The following is a 24,229-nucleotide window of genomic DNA, read 5'->3' on the forward strand; positions in this document are numbered from 1 at the left end:
ACTAATAATGGCTATGCACACATTCGCATTTACTCTGCATCCAGTGTGCTCTCGCCATTGGTTTGGGAAGTAGTGTACAAAAGACATTAGCCACAATCTGCTCTTTCTCCTTTCTTTTCTACGTAATTACATTTTTGTGTGTCCCCATCCCACCCACCGCAAACCAGCTTCAATCCAACTTGTGGAAAAGAAAAGGACCTTGCTGTGTTTTAAGTCAGTAATGTGTACACAGCCTATGTAGGAAACAAAAAAAATAGAGAGTTTGCAAATCCACAAAATTGCATGGCCATGATGGATGGAAATGGAGTTGCTCATTACCCACAGTGCCATGGTGTTACCAGGGACACTTGTTCAATCACACAACATGTGGCATTTGCAAATCACAGGTGAGCTGCCAGCAGGGAGGAAAATCATGCTTGCCCTACGATGTTATTAGAATGCTTGGGGAAATGTGATAGTTCAACAAGTCTGGATTCTGTGCGGCAGCTGTGCAATTACTGAGTCAACACCATGAAAGACACCCATACTGTGACCAGGCCTCCTGCCACGCTAAGTGATCGCTGCTCTATGCATTTAGAATGTGGGTTGACCTAAGCCCCACCCTTGTTTGTTTCCACCACTAGCTTTGAGATGTATCATCTGTGATGTGGCCCATCTTAACAGCTTTGATCAGCTCTACCAAAATTGTGAATGATAGTTACGCCACTTAGCCTAGATAGATGAGAAGACAGGCGGGGGTTGTGTAAGTGTGTGCGCATGCACAGGTATGTACTTGTGTTGCTAGCTAATCTCAAAGTGGGGGGGGGGCACATGGCAAATAGTAACATTTTGGTCGAACTCTGAAACACCTGTTTTGTTTCAGGACACAAGTGAAAATGCAAAGTGACGGGTCCCTAAGGCCTTTTGCCCTGTATTATAATTTTGCTTTTGCTTTGCAGCGCCTCCTTTCTGGGACAGCTCTCTCCCCCCCCCCATTTATCACAAGTGGCACCTCTCCGACATTCACCATTTGACACACATGCCTGGCGTTGTCTTGCCCCCTCCCCAAATCCCCAGCCCGCCTTTGGATCTGGCTTGGAACACTTTATCTCCTTCAGCTCCTCTTTGGTGCAGTTGGGAAAGCAGCCCAGAGAGAGAGGGGAGGGGTGGGCGATTCTTGAGCCTTGCCAGATGTGGAAAAGGAGACTCCTACAAGGGGGGTGATGGTGGTGGTGGTGAGGGGGGGGGGTAAGCCTCTTCCCAGTCAAACAACAGAGCTGCTGTTTTAGGAATGCTGGATCCTCCCTCCTCATCTCCTCTCGAGGTTCCCCTGCCCCTGAGAGGAGGGGGGAGGCACACATACATACACACACAGAGCGAACAGAGTTTTTTCCAGTCTGTACACATGGGCTGGGGGGTGGGGGGGAGAGCTGAGCAATCTGAGCCTGGCTGTGGGGAGGAGGAGTCTGCTCCCAATGCTGCCCCCAGCCTGAGATCATTGATCCCAGCTCCCCTCCCTCTGCCCAGAAGGAGCCCCCAGCCTCATCCTTGGTTGAGGAGGAGAGTCCAGGCAGTTGCCATGCTGTAGTAGAGAGGGGCCTGTGGGGGGAAAAAGGAAAGAGCTCTCTTGAAGGGAGCATCTCTGAGGAACTGGGAGAGAGACGCCTGTCATGTTCGCGGAGCTGCTCTTCCAGGCTGCCTGTGTCTCTGTGTTCCTTCAAGGGGCCCAGGGGAGAGTCTACACAGGAAGGAGGAAACTTGCCAACTTCGCCGTGGAGAGGTACCCACCCCCCATACCCATCTCTGTACAGGGGCAGCCAAGTCCCAGACCTCCACACACACACACATACACACACCAAAACACACACAGCTACCTCCTGGAGCTTGGCTGCGGGACCTGGAGACCCCCCTGATCTGGGCCCAAGAGGGGGTTGTTTGTTTGTATCATGTGTAGAGAGACAGCGATTCCTGCCTGAAGGAGTATTTTGCTTCCCTCGAGGTGCCCATCACCTCTTTCTTACCTATTTTTGTTCTCTTCTGAAGGCTGCAGTGCAGTTGATCTGCCCCCTTCATACTTTTGCCCCCATCATCTATAAAATTCATGATGTGCCTGAATAGAAGCATAATTCCATGAATTTACTTCTGAACAAAGTTCAGCTTGCACAACCAATGAAGTTGGGATGAAAGGTCAACTAACTGACTGACTGAGGGACTGCATGGATAGGGCAACGGTGTGCCCAAAGTCCTAGTTTGTCTTTTCTTTTTCTTTCAAATGTGGGCTGGTATATATTCTGTACACCATCACTGACTGACCACCTCTCAGCAGTTGCAGCTTTGCATGCCTGGGAAACCCGGAGTGGCAGGCAAAACTGGAATGTGTACTTGTGGGGAACAATTTAGAGAGACAACCTGCATCAGTACAGATGAGAGAAAGGTGCTGGGGGTGGAAAGTACCCAAACACGTGCAGAGTGATTGTGTGTCTTAGCCCAGAAGGCTGTATACACACTGTTCCTTTAAAGCACATTTGAAGCACATTCTTTCCCTCAAAGAATTCTGGGCACTGTAATTTACCCTCCACAGAGTTACTATGTCCAGCACCCCCCCCCAAACTACAGTGCCCAGAATTCTTTGAGAGGGGAGGATGTGCTTTGGATGTGCTACCACTGTATAGTGTTTATGTTTATCATTACGTTCAGAGTGGTTTCTGTGCCTGTGTTTCCACATATCCTGGGCACAGCTTTCTCTCTATGGGTTCATTCAGGCTTCCTTTAGTGTCTAGGTACAAGTCTGAGTGGTGTTCGTGTTTTTGTCCAGGCACTTTCCCTGGGAAAGCCCACATTTTAGAACTGAATCTAAGCAAATGGCAATTTGGTTCTTCCACGGACAAAAGAAAACCGCTCAGAAACAGAGCTTTAAAGTGTGGACCTGCACAAAAGGAAGTGCGGCTGAGACCTATGTGCCACTGTTCCATCTACTCCTTTTCTTCCCATGTACTTATTCTGGACACTGGTTTGTTAAGCATTGCTGGGTATTGTAACTCTGTGAGGGGTGAACTACAACACAACAGTGCCTGGAATCCTTTGATCAGCACATATTTAAAGCACATTGCTTCCCTCAAAAAAACAATTACCTTTGTTGCTAAGGGTCCTGGGAACTGTAGCTCTGTGAGGGGTAAAACTATAGTTCCCAGGATTCTGGGATGTGACCACTGGCAGCCTGAGCATACTGCTAATCTTAGACCTCCATAAGCAGGAGGCATGTGTCTCAGTCCTCAAAACAGTGCAGCTTGGAGAGTTACTTTTCACTCCTGGAAATGTCTCAGTCCGTCTCTTTCCTATTCCTAGACGTCGCATCGGACCACATGTTTGCCTCTCTGGTTTTGGAAGCGGATGCTGCCCTGGGTGGATACCATCTCCAGGCAGCGGACAGTGCACCATGCGTAAGTACCTGGAGTTCTTTGGAAGACATCAGCTCTGTATTGTTGCCAAATCTCATTAGTGAACTGAAGAATCTGAATATTGGAAGATTCAAGGCAAGACAAAGCAAATTGCTTCTTCACACAGTGTACAATTAAACAATGGAATTTGCTCCCACAAAATGTGATGATGGCCACCAAATTAGGGCTCATCCATACTCCTGTTTGTGCCACAATTTCTAGGCACAGGTCTGAAAGTGCCCCCCCCATCCTGCTGTTTCCCTGGAAAAACCTACTGTTTACAGCTGAATCCATGGGAAATCTGATTGACATTTGTTCCAATGCAGCGGTAAACAGCGGGGGGCGGGGGGGGGGTGTTCTGAGGAAAGTGGCTGGACAAAAAAAACAAAAACTTTTGACTCCTTGCGTAGAAATTGTGGCACGAATAGGAGTGTGCCCTTGGTGGTGTTTAGAAAGGAATTGGACAAATTAGACTTACTAGCCTCGATGGCTATGTTCTGGAAGCATGGCTATGCTCTTTTGGAGGCAGTACGCTTCCGAGTACCAGTTGCTGGGAATCACAAGTGGAGAGAGTACCACGGCACTCAGGTTCTCCTTGTGGGCTTCCCACAAATACCTTGGTTGACCACTGTGAGGACAGCATGCCTGACTAGATGGGCCCTGATCCAGCAGGGCTCTTCTTAGGTTGTCAGTTTAGTATCAGATACTAGGCGTACAGCTTTTTAATTAGTTTCAGCAGTCCATTCGCTCATGCAGTTTTGTGAACTGAGGTGGGCTGTGGGGGGATAAGGCAGCTCAGTCATAATTTCCAGCACTTCAGCAAACTAGGAACATAGGAAGCCACTTGATACCAAATCACACTAATGGTCTACCTACACTAGCAGACAATGGCCCACCAAGATTTCAGACAGGAGTCTCTCCAGCCCTACCTGGCTGGAGATGCCAAGAATTGAAACGGGGTCATTCTGCAGGCCAAGCAGATGCTCTTATACCCAAGTTATAGCCTTCCTGGGATTGTTTAGGGGAGGCCACCACTGTTAAGGTGTTGTATAAAACCAGTATTAAGTCTGTCCTATAGATGTGCTGCAACGGTCAAAAAGCTTTCAGGGTCGGTCACATAGCATCATGCACACTGCTGCACACCTCTACACAGTAGACGTTTCTAGTGTACATGCTGTCGCAGCACCCCATCTTGCAAGGTTGATTTCCCTAGTCTAGCAGCGCTGGCCCCTAGTGCTGTGCCAATGTGGCGTCCTGCTGCATTTGCTCATAGCGGTGGTGCTCCCTGGCTTAGCTGCTTATTTGCTCGCATGACGACACGTAAGGTCCAGCTGCTGGGTCCTTAGCGGGTTACTACCAGCTGCTCTCATTCATTTCTGGCATCTGGCAATTGGAGATGAGAACATGCTACTCACCAACCGTTTTTGTTAGATGTCACTGTTGGCAAGTGCTGCCAAGTCCAGCCCTAAAAGGAGGGGGTGGGGGCTTCTCTTACCTCCTGCAGAGCAGGCAGCAAGGCTGATGTCACAATGCCCATGCAGACAGCATGGCAGGAAAAGAGATCATTTTTTGTCGCAGGGTGAGGGGATGGGGTGGTGTTTGATAGAAGTCACCCAAATGGCAGCTGGGATTTTCATGCAACAATGAATACAGGCAGCTAGACTGGGCAACTCCTGAATGGGCTGGGAGTTGTAGTTCTGTAAAGGAATCAGTGGGCTCTACCCGAGCATTTTCAGTATGCTCGCAAAACCACAGGTGGCAAGCAAGGAGCTAGGATAGTTGCATTAGTTTAAAACTGGCAAATGGCGGTAGCCTGGAAATGCCTATGGAATAAAAAGATGATGTTTTATTTTTAAAAAGGGCAGTGAATGCTTCAATCCTGTCCTCACTTCCATACCATTGCATACAGTGGGAATTCTTTTTGCATAAATATACACAGGATTTTATTAATGATATTTCTTCTAGATACAGAGAGCGTCATTAACATCCCATTTCTTGGCAGCAAACATTTGTAGTACCTGATGATTAGATTGTGGTTTTTTTTTTAATGATCAAATGAGGGTGCTTTCACATTGTTTGTGGAGCATTCACCCTGATTTGTTTGCAGGGAGAATAGAATGTGCTGGCTGCTTAATGAGAATTAATTATTATTTCTTTGCAGGGAGGCTAGATGATGTTGCCTCCAAGCATTATCCCACATTTTCCACCCCAAAATAGTCACGGCCTGGAAGCATCTTAGTGCCTCCTCCCCATCTAACTCATTCATTTATCTTTAAAGTTCTTCCAAAAAATCCCTTTCCTTACCTGTAATTCTGCTCTGATCTATTGCTAGATCTCTTAACTGGGCTCCTTCCTGCTTGGCATGAGAGTGGTTCTCTTCTACTGCACTGTGGTGGGGTAGAGTGGTGGCGGAATTACGATCCTAATTTTTTGTCTTTGTTAACTGGTGCTTTCTTGGACCTTCTCGCAGCGCTTTGTTCCTTTGGCTGTGGAAGTGGCTTCTGCATTGCTCCCAATGTCTGTTCCTGCAGGGATGGAGGGCAGGGCATTACATGCCAAGGTAAGGAGAACTTTGTGGGATGATGCCAGTTATTCAGTTTGCTATGTGGACTCCTGTGAGGGCTGGCGGGGAATGTGCAAATCTGTCAGTTTTGGTTTCTCTGTTTCCCATTCTTCCCATCTTCATTTCTCCTTATTTCCACATCAGCTTGCGATAAATTTTTTTAAAAAGAAGTTTTATTATTATTATTATTAATTATTTATTAAATTTATATACTGCCCTTCATCCACAGATCTCAGGGCGATTCACAACATAAAATTACAATGTAAAACCCACAAAATACATAGTAAAAATAAGAACAACATTGTAACTTCATTAGAAGTTCCAATGAAAATTCATCAGCACTTTGATGCTGATTTCTCCTAATATACACCTGTTTTGTAAGTTAAACACGGTTTTACTTTCAAACTCTTCCAAGGTCAGATTCATGTGCTTTTCCATAAAGCATTCAGAAAAAAAGTTGCACAGGTAGTAAAACTTAGCATAGTTACATAAAGTGGTGAAAATCCCTATTGGTATAGGAATTCAAGAGTGGCTAATGAGAACTGTGTGGCTGAGCTGGAGCAAGCAGCTCACGCCTCTTCCCAGGTTGAACTTCTCAGGTGGACTGGATGGGAACATTAGGCTTGATTACCTATTTCCCCCCAAGATAAGGGAAGTGACATAGCTAAACCTGGCAGGACAGCTTACTCTATGCACCTTCATGCATTAATTAGACTTTGGTTATGAGATGAGTTATCCCACAGCTAATTAGAAGCCTAATTGGAATGGGGGGGCATGTTGAAGAGTCACATCTGTGAAGGGAAGGATTCTGTGCCCCCCCCAAATTGGGCTTGGGAAAAATCAAAATAAAATCTTGCCTATCCAACTTTACCTTCCAAAAATATCACTGCCCCTCAATCTGATTTGAGGGGGAAAGCAAGGAAAGTGAATGTGTGCATGATTATGGTTGTAGTGTGTGTCTTTGGATTGCAAATGAGCCCACAGGCCAAAGAAGGCTAGCAGCCCTCGCTCTATTCAGCTCAATGGGTCTACACCAGCAGAAGCTCTGCCTCTCCTTTGCCCAGATCCAGCCTTTAAACATTTTAATGGACCGAGCTAATTGCTAAAATTCCCCTCCTTTCTGGGCATATAAAGCAAGACTTTTGCTGCAAAGGCTTAGTGAAAAATCCTTCAAATGTATCTGAGAGTTGGTTGCTTTTAAGGGAAATCAGTTCATGTTATTATTACCTATATCAAGAGCAACACTTAATCAGAACAAGGCTTTTGAAAACATGTTGTAACATTCTGGATGATTTTCAGTTTATGTAATCGTAGGTTTTGCAACAATGGCCATGCAAAGTTTATGATGTTCTTATGTTTTTTGAATGCTGTAGTAGAAGGCAGTGGTTTATTGGTCAAGCAGTGCTTTATTCCACCCCCCACCCCCAATAACAACAAACCTATCAACGGTGCTGCCTCCTTGCTCATACTGGATGCTGGAGCTTCTGGGGCAAGCAATCCTCCTCCAGCAATCTGGACAGCCATTGTGGGTTTTCTGAACCCTGCAAGGGCCTCTGACCCTTTCCCTGTAAGAGGCATGCCCCTCAAAGTATCTGGCTTGTGCCCTTCTCACTGTACCTTTGGGGTAGATATCCAGGGCCACACTTAGCAGAATGGGCAGGGGGACACCTTGAGGTTGTCATCTGTTGTGCACACAACAAGTGTTTAAGTCCAGAGTCTACAGTTATCTAAATGTAACACTGAAATTGCCTACCTGCATCTCCCACTCCCCTACCTAACGGTCAGGGTTCCTTCTTGCTTTCTAATCCTCTTTCAGTGAGGGAGTCCCATTCCCCAGCATGAAATTTCTCCTCTCTGTCTTTTCAGACGTTCCTGGTGCCTGTGGAGAGTATGGCTGTGACCTTGCTTGCAATCATGGAGGTTGTCAGGAGGTGGCGCGGGTGTGTCCGCTGGGGTTTTCCATGACTGAGACAGCCAATGGTGTACGCTGTGCAGGTGAGCTTGAAGAGAGGTGTCTTTCTTACATGGAACCAGCAGGGCCTGAAGCCCCTACTCCTAGGGAGATAAGGAGCTTCCTGACTGCGGGCTCTTAGTGCTACTCAGTCATTGCTCTTCCACAGTAAGCTGCACACAGAATTGCAACTGCCTTTTTCATTCATTGACACATGGGAATGTTTCCCCCTGTAGACATTGATGAGTGCCTGAGTGCCTCCTGTGAGGGACTTTGTGTGAACACAGAAGGTGGCTTTGTATGTGAATGTGGCCCAGGAATGCAACTCTCTGCTGACAGACACAGCTGTCAAGGTGAGTGTGATTGGGAATATAGGAGGGGAGAGGGATGGAGCTGGAATATTTTTAGGGAAGATGTCAAAGATCGGTTTATTTTTGTGGGGCAAACGATATCGACATTTGCATCCTCCATTTTGCTCCTAGATACTGATGAGTGCCTAGCAACACCCTGTCAGCACCACTGCAAGAACAGCATGGGCAGCTATCGATGTTCCTGTCATTCCGGCTTCTACCTGCATGGCAACCAGCACTCCTGTGTGGGTAGGTGTCCCTACTTCTGTTGTACAACCTAGCAGAGGAAGGGCTGTAGCTCACTGGCAGAGTATCTGCTTTGCATGCAGAAGATCCCAGTTCAGTACCCAACATCTCCAGATAAGACTGAGAAAGATCCTTGTCTGAAACCCTGAAGAGTCACAACCCATTGGTGTCTAGACAATACTGAACTAGATGGAAGAATGGTTTGATTAAATATAAGGCTGCTTCCTGTGTTCTAGAGGTAGGTTACCTCCCTTTGCCAGATACACTAACCCAGCCTGGCTTTTTCCAGAGAAAACCTCCTGCTGCCTCCAGATTAAAAAAATATTTAGTTTGTTAGTTTATTTTATATCTGCCCATCCACTCCCAGTGCCCCGAAGAGACTCTAAGTTGCCCCCTCCCTGGTCATCACATTGATAATTTGATGGGAGTGATGTGAGGGAGCAGTAACCATCAGCTGAGGAGGGAGGCTGTGTGTCCCTGTGTGTGTCTCTGTGTTTGCAATCCTCTGGCCAAATACATTTTGCATCAAAGGGGCCTCAAGGCTGGTCCGAGCCCAGCTTTGACCGTGTGGTAATGTACCAGGTCCTTTGCTGTGTGATCCCTTTTCTGACCTTGTATGGCTAAGCAACAGGAATGCTTGTAGAGCCACAAGCTTGAGCCCAACCCAGCCCTGAAGTAAGTGCTGCATCTGGTGCAGATGTGAATGAATGCCGGCGACTCAGTGAGAAGCGAACCTGCCAGCACTCCTGTCACAACACGCTCGGGAGTTTCATATGCAGCTGTCGCCCAGGCTACCGGCTCAGTGTGGACAGAGTGTCCTGTGAAGGTAAAGACCATTTCCATCTTTCCATCCTTCATCATCTGGGTTGAGTTGCGTTGTTTATGTTGAGTGATGTCACAGGCACTGTCCAATAGACACTAGCAGCCGCAATGTGAACTGCCCTCACTGCTCAGGCGGTGGAGTGGAGACCGAGTTGCTCATTTCCAGAAAGAAAATATTACCCTTGGACTGCTGAGAAAATAGCCGCCCACAAGCACACCCAAAGTGCTACCTAGAAGAAAGAAATGATTCCTTGCACCACATGAACAACAATTGTGCACTTATTGTGATATAAATGGGTTGTCTAGAAAGAGACCATGAGGGATATGCATTCAGCTGCTTGGGAAATGCTTAGGAATACATGTGAGGTACGTCAGGGAGGAGACAGAAGCATGAGGGCTGAGATGGATATTCAAAACTTATGACTCTTCTGTGGTTAAAAAGCTTCACTCTCAAATGGACTTCAACTCTCTTTGCCTATTACTATTACAGTACCTGTTTTTCTGTGGCCAAATGATGTGAGGGTGAGTGTGTACCTGCCACAGTAGCTATAAATATATGAGTGGCTCTGGTGGGGAGCTCCTAAGTGTGCTGGAAAATGCCTTATATTTTTGACGTGCATCTTCTGGGGATTTTTGAACCTGGCTTTTCTCTCTCCCTCCCTCTTTTCCCTGCAACCCAGGTTTTCCGAAGACCAGCCTGGCCCCGTCTCCCATCTTGCAGTCTCTCCAGCACCCGCCAACTCTCCTGCGCCTTTCTCCGGATTCTGTGGCTCCTGCCGTGCCCCCCAGGGGCTCTGCTCCATCCCGAGCACCCGCTCCCCACATGGCACTCGGGACCCCGCCTCCTTCCCGCCTCCTTCCCACTCTCCCTGTGCTCCCGCATGCAGCTTCTCCCACCCCTTCATTCCCTCCACCCAGTTCCTCCCTTGGCGCACCCATCTTGCTAAAGACCGCCAGGCCCTCCAGGATGGAGAGCCCACTGCCGCCATTGCTGCTGCGGGAGGAGATGACGACGCTCCTTCCCACAAGTCCTTCTGCTCCAGGGGTTTCCTCCACAGCCCTGCCTTCTGCCTGCTGGCGTGGAGGGACTTTTCATAAGAATGGCAGCCACTGGGTAGAGCCAGGGTGCCTGAACTGCTCCTGTGAGGTGTGTGGTATGTCCTGGGTTCCTAGCTTTCTCCCGCCCTGCCCCTGTGTCAAATGTGCAGCCACCTTTACAGTGACTGTCTTTTCCTTTTGTAGGGCGGGCAAGTGCTGTGTGGAGCAGTGATGTGTGAGGTTGCCTGCTCCCACCCAGTTCCTCCAATGGACGGGGAGTGCTGTCCTAGCTGCACAGGTGAGAGAAGCGCCCTCAAGATTAAGACTGCATTGATGGGACTGGTTGTGGCACATGGGCCTTCCCTACACCTAAATTGGGGACTTTGTCACTATATATTCCACTGTATGCCTCAACCCTCTGAGTTTACCAAGGACAGTCCCTGTTTTCTGGAAGCCGTCCCTGGTTTAAACCACCGGTATCTCTTATTTTGTCCAAATTTTGCCTCTTTGGAGTGGCGTGTTAAAGTTTCGTTAGCCCAAATTTTATTTTTCATCCCATTCCCCAGGTTTTCTAGAAGCTATTCTTACTTATTTGTTGCTTTTCCCACAAAAGGGGCTCAAAGCAATTTTCAGAGTGGAAAGTGGATGCACCTTCTCCCCTTTCCCAGACAAATGTGAATGCACACACACAAGGACATTGAGTTAAAACCACACCATACATTTAAAACATCCCCTGAAGAGTCCTGGGAACTACAAGGGTGCTAGAAATTACAGCTCTGCGAGGGGTAAATTAGAGCTCCCTGGATTTTTCTGGAGGAAACCTTGTGTTTTAAATGCATGGTGTGGATGTGACCTTGGTATGGGGATTTTTATACCCAAAAATATAAAAGAGGAGGGGTACAAACCTATCCTTACTTTCATCTGTGAAATACTGGAGATTATGTGTCATTCGGCCAAATCCTTTTAAAAGTGGCTACATATGTAAGCCAATGAGTGTTTCCTAATCTGGAGTGGCAAAATGAGATGGGACTCACAGAAGGCTCTTCTCCCCTCTGAGGAGAAATTTCACATTCCTGTCTCCTGCAGGCTGTTTCTATTATGGGACCGCCAGAGCTGAGGGGGATGTCTTTTCTCTTTCTGAGGAGAACTGCACAATCTGCGTCTGCCTGGTGAGTATCACAGAGTCCACAGGTGCCAGGGAAGGTGTGTGCGTGTCCCTCAGGTTAGCTCACCTTCTTGCTTTGAAATGGGCATATTCATCACTTTGTTTGCTACCATTGCTAACCCGCCCTTCATGGGTTGAGCTTCGCGTAATGGTCCTTGCCCTTGCTATGGCATATGAGAATGTCTCAGTTGTGCAGACAACTAGTGACCCAGAAAGCTTTGTGTAGGGCTATCTGAGGGGGCCATTGAGTTATTTTACTCCAGGGGAGGAATAGCCACCTGATTCCTGTGTGTGGCATGTGATCTGCAACTGGTTTTACCCGTGACCTTGGCTGAGGCCTCTCTTCTTGATTCCAGGGAGGCAACGTATCCTGTATCTCTCCAGAATGTGCACCCACTCCATGCCCCAGTTCTCTTCAGACCGACTGCTGTCCCTGCCAGCCAGGTAGATAGCTTGCAACATCCTACTTGATGCTCACTCACAAAGCAGACAGGGCCTGAGGGGCACCCTGGGCACTCTCCTCTCCACAGAGAAAGGTGTGGTTTCCTAGGCCGAACGAAGGGTAGTAGAAATGGTGTGAGGAGATCAACTCTTCCAAAGGCCTGGCCTAGACAAACAGGCCACCCTATGTGTAAGGCGCTTGGAACACATATTGAGAAAAATGTTATTATTCTGGGATAAAGCTGTCTTTGGAACAGCGCTTCACTCTGCTGAGGGAGTGGGTTGCACTGCTGAATGCTCCCTCACAGGGATGATCAAGAAAGTCTTGCCCAAAAGCCAGACCAGCATTTTCTGGGGGTTTGGGCATTACTAAAATCCAAGGGTAAAACCAACCACCCAACCCGAGCCAGGCGATCTTAGGCTATATTCCAAGATGTCCCGATGAGCAAGAGTTGAAGTACCATTCTCTGCTTCTGGGGGCCTCAGGCAAAATAAGCCAAATTACACAGCAGGGAATGTGAAGATCCAAGGCACGCTGAAATTAAGAGGTTTTAGTAATAATAACCAAAATAGCAGTATTGCATGAAACCCATTACCAAGCGGGAGAAATAGGAAAGGAAAATACTGTTAGAAATAAAGGCCCATTGGGGAAGTCACAAAACAAAAACAATAAAGCTAGCTAACTTAGTCTAATACATTACTAAAATGAATCCATGATCCTATGCAGAGATGTAATATAGGTGTCAGTCAGGAAGGTGAGGCAAAACTTACAAGACATAGGGGTAACTTTATACTCTTTTGCTTAGTAACCATCCTGAATCTTCCCAGCCAACTGGAAGTCATTTAAGGCTGTAGTTTTCTAGAACCGGGAATCCAGGGTGTACATGTGACTTCACAGCTGTGGAATTTCCCCCAATTACTGAAACCCTGATACAGGCAAGATAACACAAGTCCAATTAATAAGAGTGCTAGCAATTAGCGGGGGTGGGGTGGGGGAATGCTTTCTCATGATCTTATCATTTTACCCGGAAGTTTGAGTTTCTATTGAACCAAAGTTTATGAACAGGGAAAATACAAGCCCCCTGCCACAATATATTGACAAAGATGAAAATCGCATTTAAAGCACATGGCTTTCCCCAGAGAATCCTGAAAACTGTAGCTTGCCTCTCACAGAGCTGCAAGCGACAAGCTTTGAGAGCATTAGGCAAGAGCCTTTCTCCCTGACATTGAGTTTTCTATGTGCAAGGAAGCTTTGATATGGGGGAGCCTGCAACTACGTGGTTCTCCCTGTGCAATGCCACACGTCCTGAGGAAGCAAAAACTTACCCCTCAAGATTACTGACCAGGAGGGACAGCAAAGGACTTACTTATCTGAAACACTTCTGCCTTTCTGTTTTAAAAACTTCCCAAGACTGTTCACAGGAACTCAGCAGAAATAATAATTAGTGCAGCAACACATCTAAGCTTGATGCTCAACCATCATCAAAGTGGAAGAGCAGCTAACACAGCAAAACCACCAGCATAAAAGTTGAGCATATAAAAAGGACCTAGATCAGGCATAGGCAAACTCGGTCCTCCAGATGTTTTGGGACTACAACTCCCATCATCCCTAGCTAACAGGACCAGTGGTCAGGGATGATGGGAGTTGTAGTCCCAAAACACCTGGAGGGCCGAGTTTGCCTATGCCTGTCCTAGATGAACGAATGAAAGGCCTTTTTACCTGGCTCCTAAAAGTAATTTCATGTGGCACCAGGAGAGCCTCACTGAGAGGGAGCATTCCATAAATGGGGCACTGCAGCTGAAGAGAAACCTTACTAACGCTCTTTTCCAGTAGATCTGCCAGAGAATCACTGACATACTCTTGCCTTCCTTTGTAGCTGAGTGCCATTTCCGCGGCCAGACATACCCAGAGGGGGCTGAGTTCAGCCTGGATGGTGATGACTGTACCACCTGTGTGTGCAGGGTAGGTGTTGGCCTAGGCCTCCCTCCATGCTCCTGATCTGAGAGGATTTGCTAGTCATGTCACTCACCATTAGGTGTGTTTGTTGTTCTCTGGAGTACTGGTGATTCTCAGTCACAGTCTCTGGACTCCTTGTAAAATCTCCTTACCTGTTAGACAGAACACAAAACGTTCCCCCCGCTGCACTGACTTTACATGTCAGTTCAGTTGGGAACATGGGAATCTGCCTGATACTGAGTCCGAACCTTGGTCCACCCAGCTCTATACTGCCTGCTCTGACTGACAGCGGCTCTCTGGGGTTTCAGGAAGGACCTTTTCCTAGCCCTACCTGGAGACAGCAGGAATTGAACCTGGGGCCTTCTGCATGCAAGGGAGATGCTCTGCTACCAAGCTACAGGCTTTCTCGAAGATCTTTGCATGTTTTATGTTGCCCATTGCTTAGCACAGGCCAAGGCTTGGAGTAGCTTTCAGTATAACAAGAGTCATTTTAAACTGCCTTTGTTGCAAACCTTAGTAACACTAGGCAAGGATACTCTTGCTGATGGCCCTTGGGCCCTCTATAAGAAAGGTCTGCAGGGGCATAGTAGAAGATGGTGGTGGGCTTTGTGAAGCCCTGGCGTTGCAGGACCCGATTCCCTTGTTTTGCAAATTTCAGTAAGGAAGAGTTTGTGAACCTCCTATCTTTATCTTTGTAATTACTGAGGGTAACATGTGCCCTCACGTCCTTCCTCAGCAAGGTGAAGTTGAGTGCTCCTTCACTCCTTGTCCCACGCTGGACTGTCCCCGAGATGATTGGCTGTTGGCCCCAGGGCAGTGCTGCTTCACCTGCCGAAAGGCTGCACCCATGACAGGTAAGGAGATCTCAGTGGCTGGGGCGTGTTGTTGTGGCATGAGGATGTATATAATTGTAGGCAATGGGTTATCAGATAGGTTTGCCCATGGTACACGGCTTCTGGTGGGCTAAGCATCTTTGTGCTGTACTGTCCCACCATCACACACACCTTGTTTTCCTCTCGCCAAGGTCCCCACTCTGTGTTCACAGCTGCTTCCTTCCATTGTTCCCCTTTTCTTGGCCAGGTTGCTTTGTGGATGACAACGGAGTTGAATTTCCAATTGGACAGATCTGGTCACCGGGTGATCCCTGTGAGTTATGCATCTGCCAGGTGAATGATAACCTGCTCTACTTCATTCAGTTTCAACTTCCCAATCTCCTATTGCAAAAACCATGGTAGCCCTTTGCTGCTGCTGCTGCCCCCACCTTAGCTGAGCCAGGACTAGGAGAATCCAATTGACACTTGGAACAATGTACTGTAGTTCTAACCCCAGTCTCTGTTTGCCTGTGTATGCTGGGATCCTAAGGGGTATAGTTGTGTTCTTGTTGTATGTCACAAAAATTATGAAATTTAGGCTTTGATCTCTCCTGACTGTTTAGGAGGCCAGAAGTGCCTTTTATTTATTAAATAAGTGTGTTCACAGTCCTTAGACAATAAGTGTCACTGAACCCACTGACTTGTATAAGCTGCCATGTGGACCCTTTTTGGAGGGGGGGGGGGAGTAATGGCAGAGAAATGTTTTAAATGAGTTAACCTTCACCAGTGATCCTGTGCCTTCCTTCTTGCCATCGCCTCAACCTGTGATCTCTCTGCCTGCCCTATCTTCCCTAGTGCTACTTGCTGACCTGCTGTGATGTCAGAGTGGATCTAGGCAGGCAGAGGTATTATCCTGGCTTCTGTGGTTACCATATAATTAGCCAAAGTGATGTCAGAGCAGTTAGTCTATTGAGTGTTAATGGGACTTCAGGCATTGAATTCTAGGATTATAAACAACCTTTGTAGGATGAAACTGTAAAAATATTGCTTACATACCATGGGCTTTCAGGTGTCAAATGTAAAGCAGTTGAACAATTCTGGAACCTTTTATGAAAACTGACACAGGGACAGAAAATATGTGCTGCTTCGAAGACAGATACCTCTAGGAAATTCAAGTCTCTTCTGGGGTGATATCGATCTATCTGCCTGCAACAGTCCAGCTGTTTGTGCTGTGGGTTTCTGTGAAGTTCTTTTCTGTTGCAGGCAGATGGCTCAGTGAGCTGTAAGAGGACAGAGTGTTTGGAGACATGTCCTCACCCAATCCGGATCCCTGGGCAGTGCTGTCCAGATTGTTCAGCAGGTAAATTCCATCTTCTCAGACAGCTGTTCCCTTCTCAGGGAAATCAGAACACCAGAATCCACAGCCAGAAAACAACTTTTGCTGTTGTTGCTAACTTGCCTGCTTTTCCTTATATTACGTTGCTTATTCTAATTGCAGAATACACATCAGCACAGAGAGCAACTGCAAAACAGTGGGGTCAAAATGCAAGAAGTACAGTCTGTGACAAATATCTTGTCATATATAATGCTTCTTACAGTGCATGTTCATTTGACCCCAAATGTTTTCATATAGAGAAAGAACTGAAAACAGCAGGGCAACAATCTGGAGCAAGGGGGTGGGGTTGTATCTGAAGGCTCCTTGCTTGTTTTGGAACCCTAATTTCCCAGGGATATTAAATGTATGGCAAGTCACCAAAGAAAGAACAAAAGACAAGTTTTGCTGGATGAGGCCAAAGACCCATCTAATCCAGCATCCTGTTCTCACAGTGGCTAACTGGATACCTGTGGGAAGCCCACAAGCGTACTATGCTCCATGAATCGACTTCCATGACTTGGCTGGGAATGGGAATGCAAAGATTGTGTTCTTGTCCCCACTGACCCTCATGTGTTTACCTAACCATAAATCTAATGTCTGAAGAAGACTGCTGCTGTTTGTTGCTGTTTGTATATGTAAGGCCCCATCCACACCATGCATTTAAAGCATCACCACACCACTTTAAAAATGCATGGCTTTATGTCAAGAATCCTAGGAAATGTAGTTTGTTAAGGGTGCTGGGAGTTGTTAGGAGATACCCCCCCTCCCCCCCACCCTATTCCCTTCACAGATCCACACTTTCTAAAGTGGTTCATCCCCAATAACTCTCAACCCTCTTAACAAACTACAGCTCCCAGGATTCTTTCTGTTAAAAGCTGAATAATGGTGTTTTAAATGTATAGTGTAGATGGGGCCTTGGCTGAAAAAGAGTGATAGTTAAGAGTCATGACCCACATTGCCCTATTATATTTTTTATTTTATTTATTAGATTTATATACCACCCTTTGTCAAAAGATCCCAGGGCAGTTCACAAGATAAAATAATGAGATAAAAGCAGGTTGTTGATGTGACCCAAGTTGACAAACTAAGCGTGTTTTTCTTTTTTCTTGACTGAAGGCTGCACCTATGCAGGAAGGGTCTTTTACAACAATGAGACATTCCCCTCTGTCTTGGACCCCTGCCTAAGCTGCATTTGTTTGGTAAGTTCTCTGTTTTCCGCTCCCAGCCTATAAGGAGTGTTCTGTCCTAGTAACAGGTCCTACAGAGCAAGCTTGGGAAACCCGTGACCCTGCCAATGTCACTGGACTACAATTCCCACCACCCCTTACCACTGGCCATGCCGGCTGGGGCTGATGAGAGCTGCAGTCCAATAACAAGGCCACAGTGTTCCCGTGCCTGCTACAGAGCAAGCAAAAATACAGCAACAAACAGCAGCCCTCTTCAAGGCATCAGCGCTCTAAAATGCAAAGGGAGGCCTCCACAGATGCAAAAAGCTCACTGCTTCAGACTGTCACCTTCCACAAGTCAGCAGGCAAGGAGATGGCGACAGGAGAGGTGGAGGTAATGCTCTCACCTGCACTGCCTTTGCACACAGGTTTATTTAACTGTAAATGTAAAGCCCAAAGAAGGCTAAAGTCTTATCTGGGATTGTATAAGGCAGCTTCCCCAGAAAATTAGGCTGTGTATACACTGTATTCCTCTAAAGCGTAATTGAAACACCTTATCTCAAAGAATTAAGGGCGCTGTCGTTCGTTATGAATTGCTGGGAAATTTAACAGAATTCTCTGAAGGAAATCGTTTTTCAAATGTGCTTTGAAAGTTATAGTGTGTATGCAACCCTAGGCTGCAATCCTATGCCTGCTTATCTGGGAATATAAACCCCAGTTGAACTGAGTAGGGCTTACTTCTGAGGAGACATTTAAAGGGCTGCACTATTATTTTGGAAGGATGTCATGTGTTTATGATATAGAATGTTATATGACTGAAGTTGCTATTAATTTTTTTAATGCATTGGCAGTAAAGATGCTGTCTTTATTGAAATGAATTTGAAAAGCTGATATTGTGTTATTGAGATAATTTGAGATGTTCACCGAATTTGTTTTTTAAAAAACAAAAGCAGAATCTTTCTGCTCCCCCAACCCAACTGCTGCCCAGACAAGCAACAGGGCTCTGGATGCAGCAGTGCCTCCAACACCAGTGGCGGAGGAAGGGGGTGTGGAGGGTGCGCCCCGGGTGTCATCACTGTGGGGGGGTGTGTGACAAAATGACAAAAATATGAGTTTTTTTAAAAATTGGGCTCAGGAAACTTTTTAGTTCAGTCAACAAATGCAATGAAATGCGGGTGGCACTGGGCGCCACACCACGGGGGCCGGCACTTACCCAGGGCCTGCAGCGTGCCTGAGCCACGCATCTCTCCTGGGCGTGGCAGCTTGAGTGCCTGCAGGCTTGGCGCTGCCTGAAACGGCAGCGTGGAGCTTGCATCTGCCCACTGCTTCTCCCTCAGCCACCCTACAGCTGAGGGGGAGGCGGTGGAGAGGCTCCACGCAACTTGCCCTGCCCCCATGGGTTCGTCCCACCCCCGGCTGCAGGACGTGATTGCCGCACAGGGCACCCGAGCAGCTAGCTACGCTGCTGGCTGCCACAGCCAAGAAGTTGAATTGATCTGTAAAAGGACCAGATAAACAAGTAATAATAAGTGCCAAGGGTTATATAATATGCTCTGTATCCTGAAACAGATTGGCTGGGAGGTTTGAAATGAAAGGCAAGGCTCTCTATATTTCTCTGCCATTTAATGCAGGATCTCTCTCTCTCTCTCTCTCTCTCTCTCTCTCTCTCTCTCTCTCTGTGTGTGTGTGTGTGTGTGTTTTCTTACAGCTAGGCTCTGTGGCATGTTCTCCTGTGGACTGTGTTGTCTTTTGTACATATCCTTTCCACCCAGAAGGAGAGTGCTGTCCAGTTTGTCATGGTAAGCATTATGATCTTAGGGCTTTTCCAGATAATAATTTAAAAATTGTTTGTTGTTGTTTTTTAAATGAGGGCTAGTTGTGCAATATAGAATCCCTACTAAAACTGAAAATGATATATCAGTCATTAGAATGGTTTTATAGTATTCAGATCAATAGCTGATGGTTTGTTGTCCCATTGCCTTCTAAATTGCACGGGAATTCATTTATATAAGTTAACTTGTACATTGCAACTGTGCAGCATTAAGTAGCTAGAACATTCCAGATTTTTGTGATAGTCGCGGTTTAGTGCTAGAGGAAGTAACTGTCCTACTTATGTGTGTGAATACCAACATTCTAATGTGTCTGGTTTCTTGTCTCTCTAATCAGACTAGGTGCAATGTCTCTATGGCTAAAATTATATCTGTTGTGCTATTCTCCTTTTGTAGACTGCAATTACAAAGGGAGGAAAGTGGTGAATGGACACGTCTTTGTACCAGAAGGTGAACCCTGCATTCATTGTACTTGTCAGGTGAGTTGTGAGGCTCTTGGGGGAGGGGGGAGTCTGGGATGGTTTGCAGTTCAAAAGGGTTACACTTCCACTCCCACACTGTTCTCTTGCTCTTCCCATTGTTCTCTATTAGTGCTATTATTATTAGCAGGCCTGGGAATAAAATTTGGGGGTGTTGAACTGCTGGGCTCCATTAAGGAGATCAGATGGCCTTTAGCAAGACAGCAACCTAGAAAAAGAATAAATGAATGTTCTTTATCTAGAACCCCAAAGCTTGAAAGTATTGTTTTACCTTCTTGGGGAAAAGGTTTTTTCTTTCCTTCCTTCCTGTCTCCTCCTCATTCCCTTGCCAGAAGCATCCACTTACTGTTTTAAACTAACCACAGTTTCTTGTGACACCTGAGCTTGGAACTGTGATTTGTTTAAACCAGAAGCTGATCCTAACATATTTTCACTAACCATTGTTTAATCAACATAACAGTTATCCAAGTTATGATGTCACAGGGAACTGTGGTTAGTTTAAAGCCTTCTTCTGATATGTGAAAGGGGAGGGAACCACGCAAACAAAGGCTCACTGCAACTCATTGATGTGCTGATTGCTAAGATGCCTGATTCATCATCCACTGTCACATGGCTGAAGCTGTTACATCAGCCTCCAGCAGAGGAGGGAAACGAAAGGATGCTTGAGCAGCTGAGAGAACAGCAAGTTTTGACTCCTCCCTTTGAGCTTTTCCAACTCAGCTGGTCATCAGAAAAAAGTTGTGCTTGAGTGTGTGCATCTCCTCCTTTATCCCAATCCACTTTTTTGTGGTGTGTCTTTTTAGATTGTAAGCCTGTGGGCAGGGTTTGTATTGTTTATAGTGATCTGTAAGCTGCTCTGGGAGAAGGTTTTGGCATTGAGTGGGTTAAAACCCCTTTCAATAAATAAACAGGAAGAAGCCATGATTTCCAGTTTTTGTCTGAACCAGTTCAACCTCTCCTCTGTTGCTTTGTGTCCCTCAGCTTGGAGAGGTGAGTTGTGAGAAGAGGCCCTGTCCAGGCACCTGTGCAGAGCCCTTTGGCCCCCCTACACATTGCTGCCCTGACTGCCATGGTAATGAAGTTCCAGGTAGGGGTGCTCATCGTACCTGCATTGGGTCTGGCATGTGATTTTGTGTTGTGATATAAATTCAGCATTGTCAGATCTCACATTTTGGAAAGAATGCATGTGGGGGTGGTGGCAAACTGGGCCTTTGACCCGGGTGAAATAAAGCCTAGTTCACCTCTGGTGGAGGAAGTGAGGGAGGCTGAGGAGCTAATTCTCCTAATTCCTGGCTGTCTCTTAAATTAATTCCCACCAACCCCAAATTTTTAATCATGTAAATTGTCTCAAAGCTGTCAAGTTTATTGCAATGTGCTTCCAAAGGAAGCAGAGTGTTAGTTATTCCCAGGTTCTCTGAGAATCAAGAAAGCTCAGAAATTTGCCACCATAGTGTGTGTGTGTGTTTGCATCTCATGGTGTGGTGCAGAATGTGCATTTGTGTTTATGTGCACCTATGGCCCTTGTAGTTCAGAATTTGTGGTCAGTAACCTAGGCCAAAAGCTGAGAGTTTACTGGAATGATTCAGGGCAAGCAGTGCTCAGCCTAGTCTGTGGTTGTTTCACAACAGATGATGTGGCTTCGCTGGAGAAGAGCCTAGCCAATTCTCACTTGGAAGATAGAGAATCAAAGGCAGGCTTGCAAACCTTCCAGAGGCGTTCCATGGACCCAATGTCTGAGAGGAACTGCAGCCTCTGCACTCCCATTCCCACACCTGCTTCGCTTGGTCCTGATGTTCATCTTGCGGCAAGTAATGCAAGTGCTTGGGAGATCGTGCCAACGAGGCCAACGGCACCAGAGAATGTTGATCTCCATCATACCAGACCAGGAGGTCTCATCAAGCTGCGTTTCAATTGGCCACCAAGTGCCAAACCCCCTTCTTTTCGACTAGGCCAATCTGTGACTCCTCAGATAAGATCAGGGCCTCCTTTGCCACTTGCAAATAGGCCAGGAAACCTCAGGCCTTCTCCCACCAGGCCAAGCTCTCTTAGCTCTCTGTTGACTCATCCTCGGCTCCTTTTCCTCATCACAAGGACTGCTGGGACCCCTGCACCCTCCAATGCAGTTCCTGCCTCCACTCCGCTAACGGTAGCTAACCTCACAGAGTCCACCACCACCTCCTTTCAGCCTTCAGATACCCACAGCCTTCCTCTGTCACCTCCAACAGAAACACTTTCCCCTTCATCCAGCCGCAGTCCAGACTCTCCTCAGGAACTTCAAGATGGCAGACCCCCCCACACAACAGGTTCACCCATGGACCAGCAAACTTGGGGGAGCAGCCTTGCATTGCCCCCTGGTGGTGAGAATAACCTCCATGGCACTGCTCCCTAGCTTGAAGGAAAGACCAGGCCTGTTTTTGAACATGAGGAACATAACCACTTTTAACCTCATAGGTGTAGAAGAGGATCTACCAAAAAAAAAAGGTTGCCACTAGTGGTGTGAGGTGGCCCTGCTGCTACTTACCATTGGCAGGATCTACATTCTCTTTTCTTGAGAGCAGGTCTAATTAGCAGGGGTAGTTATTCAGCCCTAGCTACTGTTGAGATGACAAGGCCTGTTTGTGCTCTTACCTAACCAATGTCTCCTTGGCTGTGGAGCAACATGGGATAATCACCCTCCTTCCCTCCCCCCCCCTTTTTGGCAATATCAGTATAAAGATTCCAGCACAGCCTTCTGCCCCTTCAGAAGACAAATATATATATATGGTAGGACCAAGGACATTTTCTAATTTCACCTCTTCTGCTGTGTTGCAGTACTAGCCTGCTGCCAGCAAGGGAAGGAATCCCTTGCTTAGTAAATGTTCTCACACCAGGTCTAGCACAGGTATCCTGTTGCTGTTTTTGGACTTATATGAGAATGTCAGTCTTCAGGGATGATAATTTTAAAGGAAAGTTGGCTAGTTTCCATTTCTGGCTTTGATACCAGATCTACTATTGTGTAAGGAGTTCTGAAATTCAGATTACAGTACACAGGAGCTAGATTTATGCAAACACCCAAAACAGACGTTTTGTGATAGCTAAATGTAAACATGTCTCTCCCCCCCCCCCCCGCAATTGATAGGTAAATTTGCATTTTGAAATTTAAATTTCAACATGAATTTCATTTTCTTTGCTGAAGCATGCCACTTGCCAGCCTCCCTGAAAGTGGTTTGGTCCTTTTAGATTTGTTTTAGGCTTTGAAGGTGTTTGCAACCAACTCCTGAAACTGGTGGCAGGACAGATTTTGTTTAACTACCTCAGAGAGGTGTCTAATAAGGATGCATCTGTACTGGACATTTGAAACCAGACTAGTTGCCGTGGCTTCCCCCTACCCCAAACTCTGGGGACTGTAATTTTGTGAGGTTGCTAAGAATTCTCTCTTGGTCCCATTATGAAACAGCACTTCTTAAAACTCAATGCTTAGGAATCATGGAAGTCAATTATTTTTGGAACATAGTTTGGTAGTTTGGAAAGTAGCTTGTAGCGTGTCCAGTGTAAATCTAATCTCAACAGTCCAGACTTCAGTCTGTATTACTGGTTCTTCTACCTCCCATCAGGCAGCTGGAGATGGATGCATTTTTAACTGAGGCTGTGCATTCTGAATTGCTGGCTTCATATTATGGTGAATGTTTCCAATGTGGGGGGTGGGAGTGGGAGGCGGCAGTGGCGGGGGAATAAGAGTTTGTTTTTAAAAAATCAACGCTTGTGTCAAATAAATTTTACCTGTGTTTCTTCAAAAGTGCGGTTTTTAGCTTTTAAAAACTAAAGCGTTCAAAGTAAAGAGTTTCACATTAAGAATTTCTGCAACATGTAACGTGCTGTGTCAGGTTGGCCTGAATGTGTTCTGGGAATTCCAAACTAGGGCTTTGTCATGGCTGTGGAATGATGGAGGAGGTGGATCCAGTCTCTGGTCTGCCCCATGTGGATCTCAGCTGTTAGCACTGGAGCCCATCTCTCCTCCCTTGAATCCCAAGGAGACACTTTTTGCCACCAGATTCTGATCATTGGACCACAGACTCCTCAGAGGATCAGGAGAGGAGATATCCCTACAGCTTGAAAACACAGGCCAGATGCAGCATACAGCTGGTGAGGCCTCTAGTCAATGAATACCTAGCCAGGCTATGACACTGTATGCTGTGCCTCAGCTGCAGGATTATTAGCACATCTAGGTCTCTCTCCAAGGTGCTGATCGTGCCTTGCCTGCCTATCTGCCTGGAACATTGGGGTCACTGATTTCCCCCTTTCTTGGGCCATCATGTATCTTTGGTGTCCCCAAGGACTAAGTCTATGTTTCATGTTCTGTTAACCTATTTCAAGCGAGGGGGGAGCATTTCCTCTGTGCAACAGAACATATCAGAAGTTCAGTGGAACGAAGTTTATCAGAAATGGACAGAGCAAGTTGCTCTGACGCGTAAAAAATAGCTGAAGCTCTCACATGGAACTGGTGAACAGAAATTCAGGATAGAGTGATGTTGTGTGTTGTGTTTTAAGTTGCTCAACAGATCTAGCCAGAAGAAGAGAAGAGTAGAGACCCATGGAAACTAGAAAAGATGAACATGAAAAAGGAAAACCAGCTCCACTTT

At 46.6% G+C, this 24,229-nt stretch overlaps 1 protein-coding gene across 3 annotated transcripts; it reads left to right on the forward strand.

The window, feature by feature from the left end:
* The first annotated feature begins 1,416 nt into the window (after positions 1-1,416).
* VWCE (von Willebrand factor C and EGF domains) lies at positions 1,417-23,309 on the forward strand. Of its 3 annotated transcripts, none has more exons than XM_081881184.1 (20): positions 1,417-1,759; positions 3,325-3,419; positions 5,887-5,976; positions 7,846-7,974; positions 8,167-8,283; positions 8,413-8,529; positions 9,224-9,352; positions 10,029-10,495; positions 10,591-10,684; positions 11,473-11,555; positions 11,908-11,995; positions 13,870-13,955; positions 14,686-14,803; positions 15,030-15,115; positions 16,025-16,121; positions 17,253-17,335; positions 19,011-19,101; positions 19,528-19,610; positions 20,592-20,697; positions 21,239-23,309. In XM_081881184.1, the coding sequence occupies exons 1-20, from the start codon at positions 1,650-1,652 to the stop codon at positions 21,997-21,999; spliced, it is 3,030 nt and encodes a 1,009-aa protein (XP_081737310.1). In that variant the 5' UTR covers positions 1,417-1,649; the 3' UTR covers positions 22,000-23,309. The 3 variants fall into 3 exon arrangements, with proteins under 3 accessions (XP_081737310.1, XP_081737311.1, XP_081737312.1); XM_081881185.1 differs by having other exon boundaries at positions 15,030-15,095; positions 16,029-16,121; XM_081881186.1 differs by lacking the exon at positions 9,224-9,352.
* The last annotated feature ends 920 nt before the right edge of the window (positions 23,310-24,229 follow it).

This window comes from Podarcis erhardii (genome assembly GCF_964252035.2).
Source record: "Podarcis erhardii genome assembly, chromosome: 1".
NCBI lineage: Eukaryota > Metazoa > Chordata > Lepidosauria > Squamata > Lacertidae > Podarcis > Podarcis erhardii.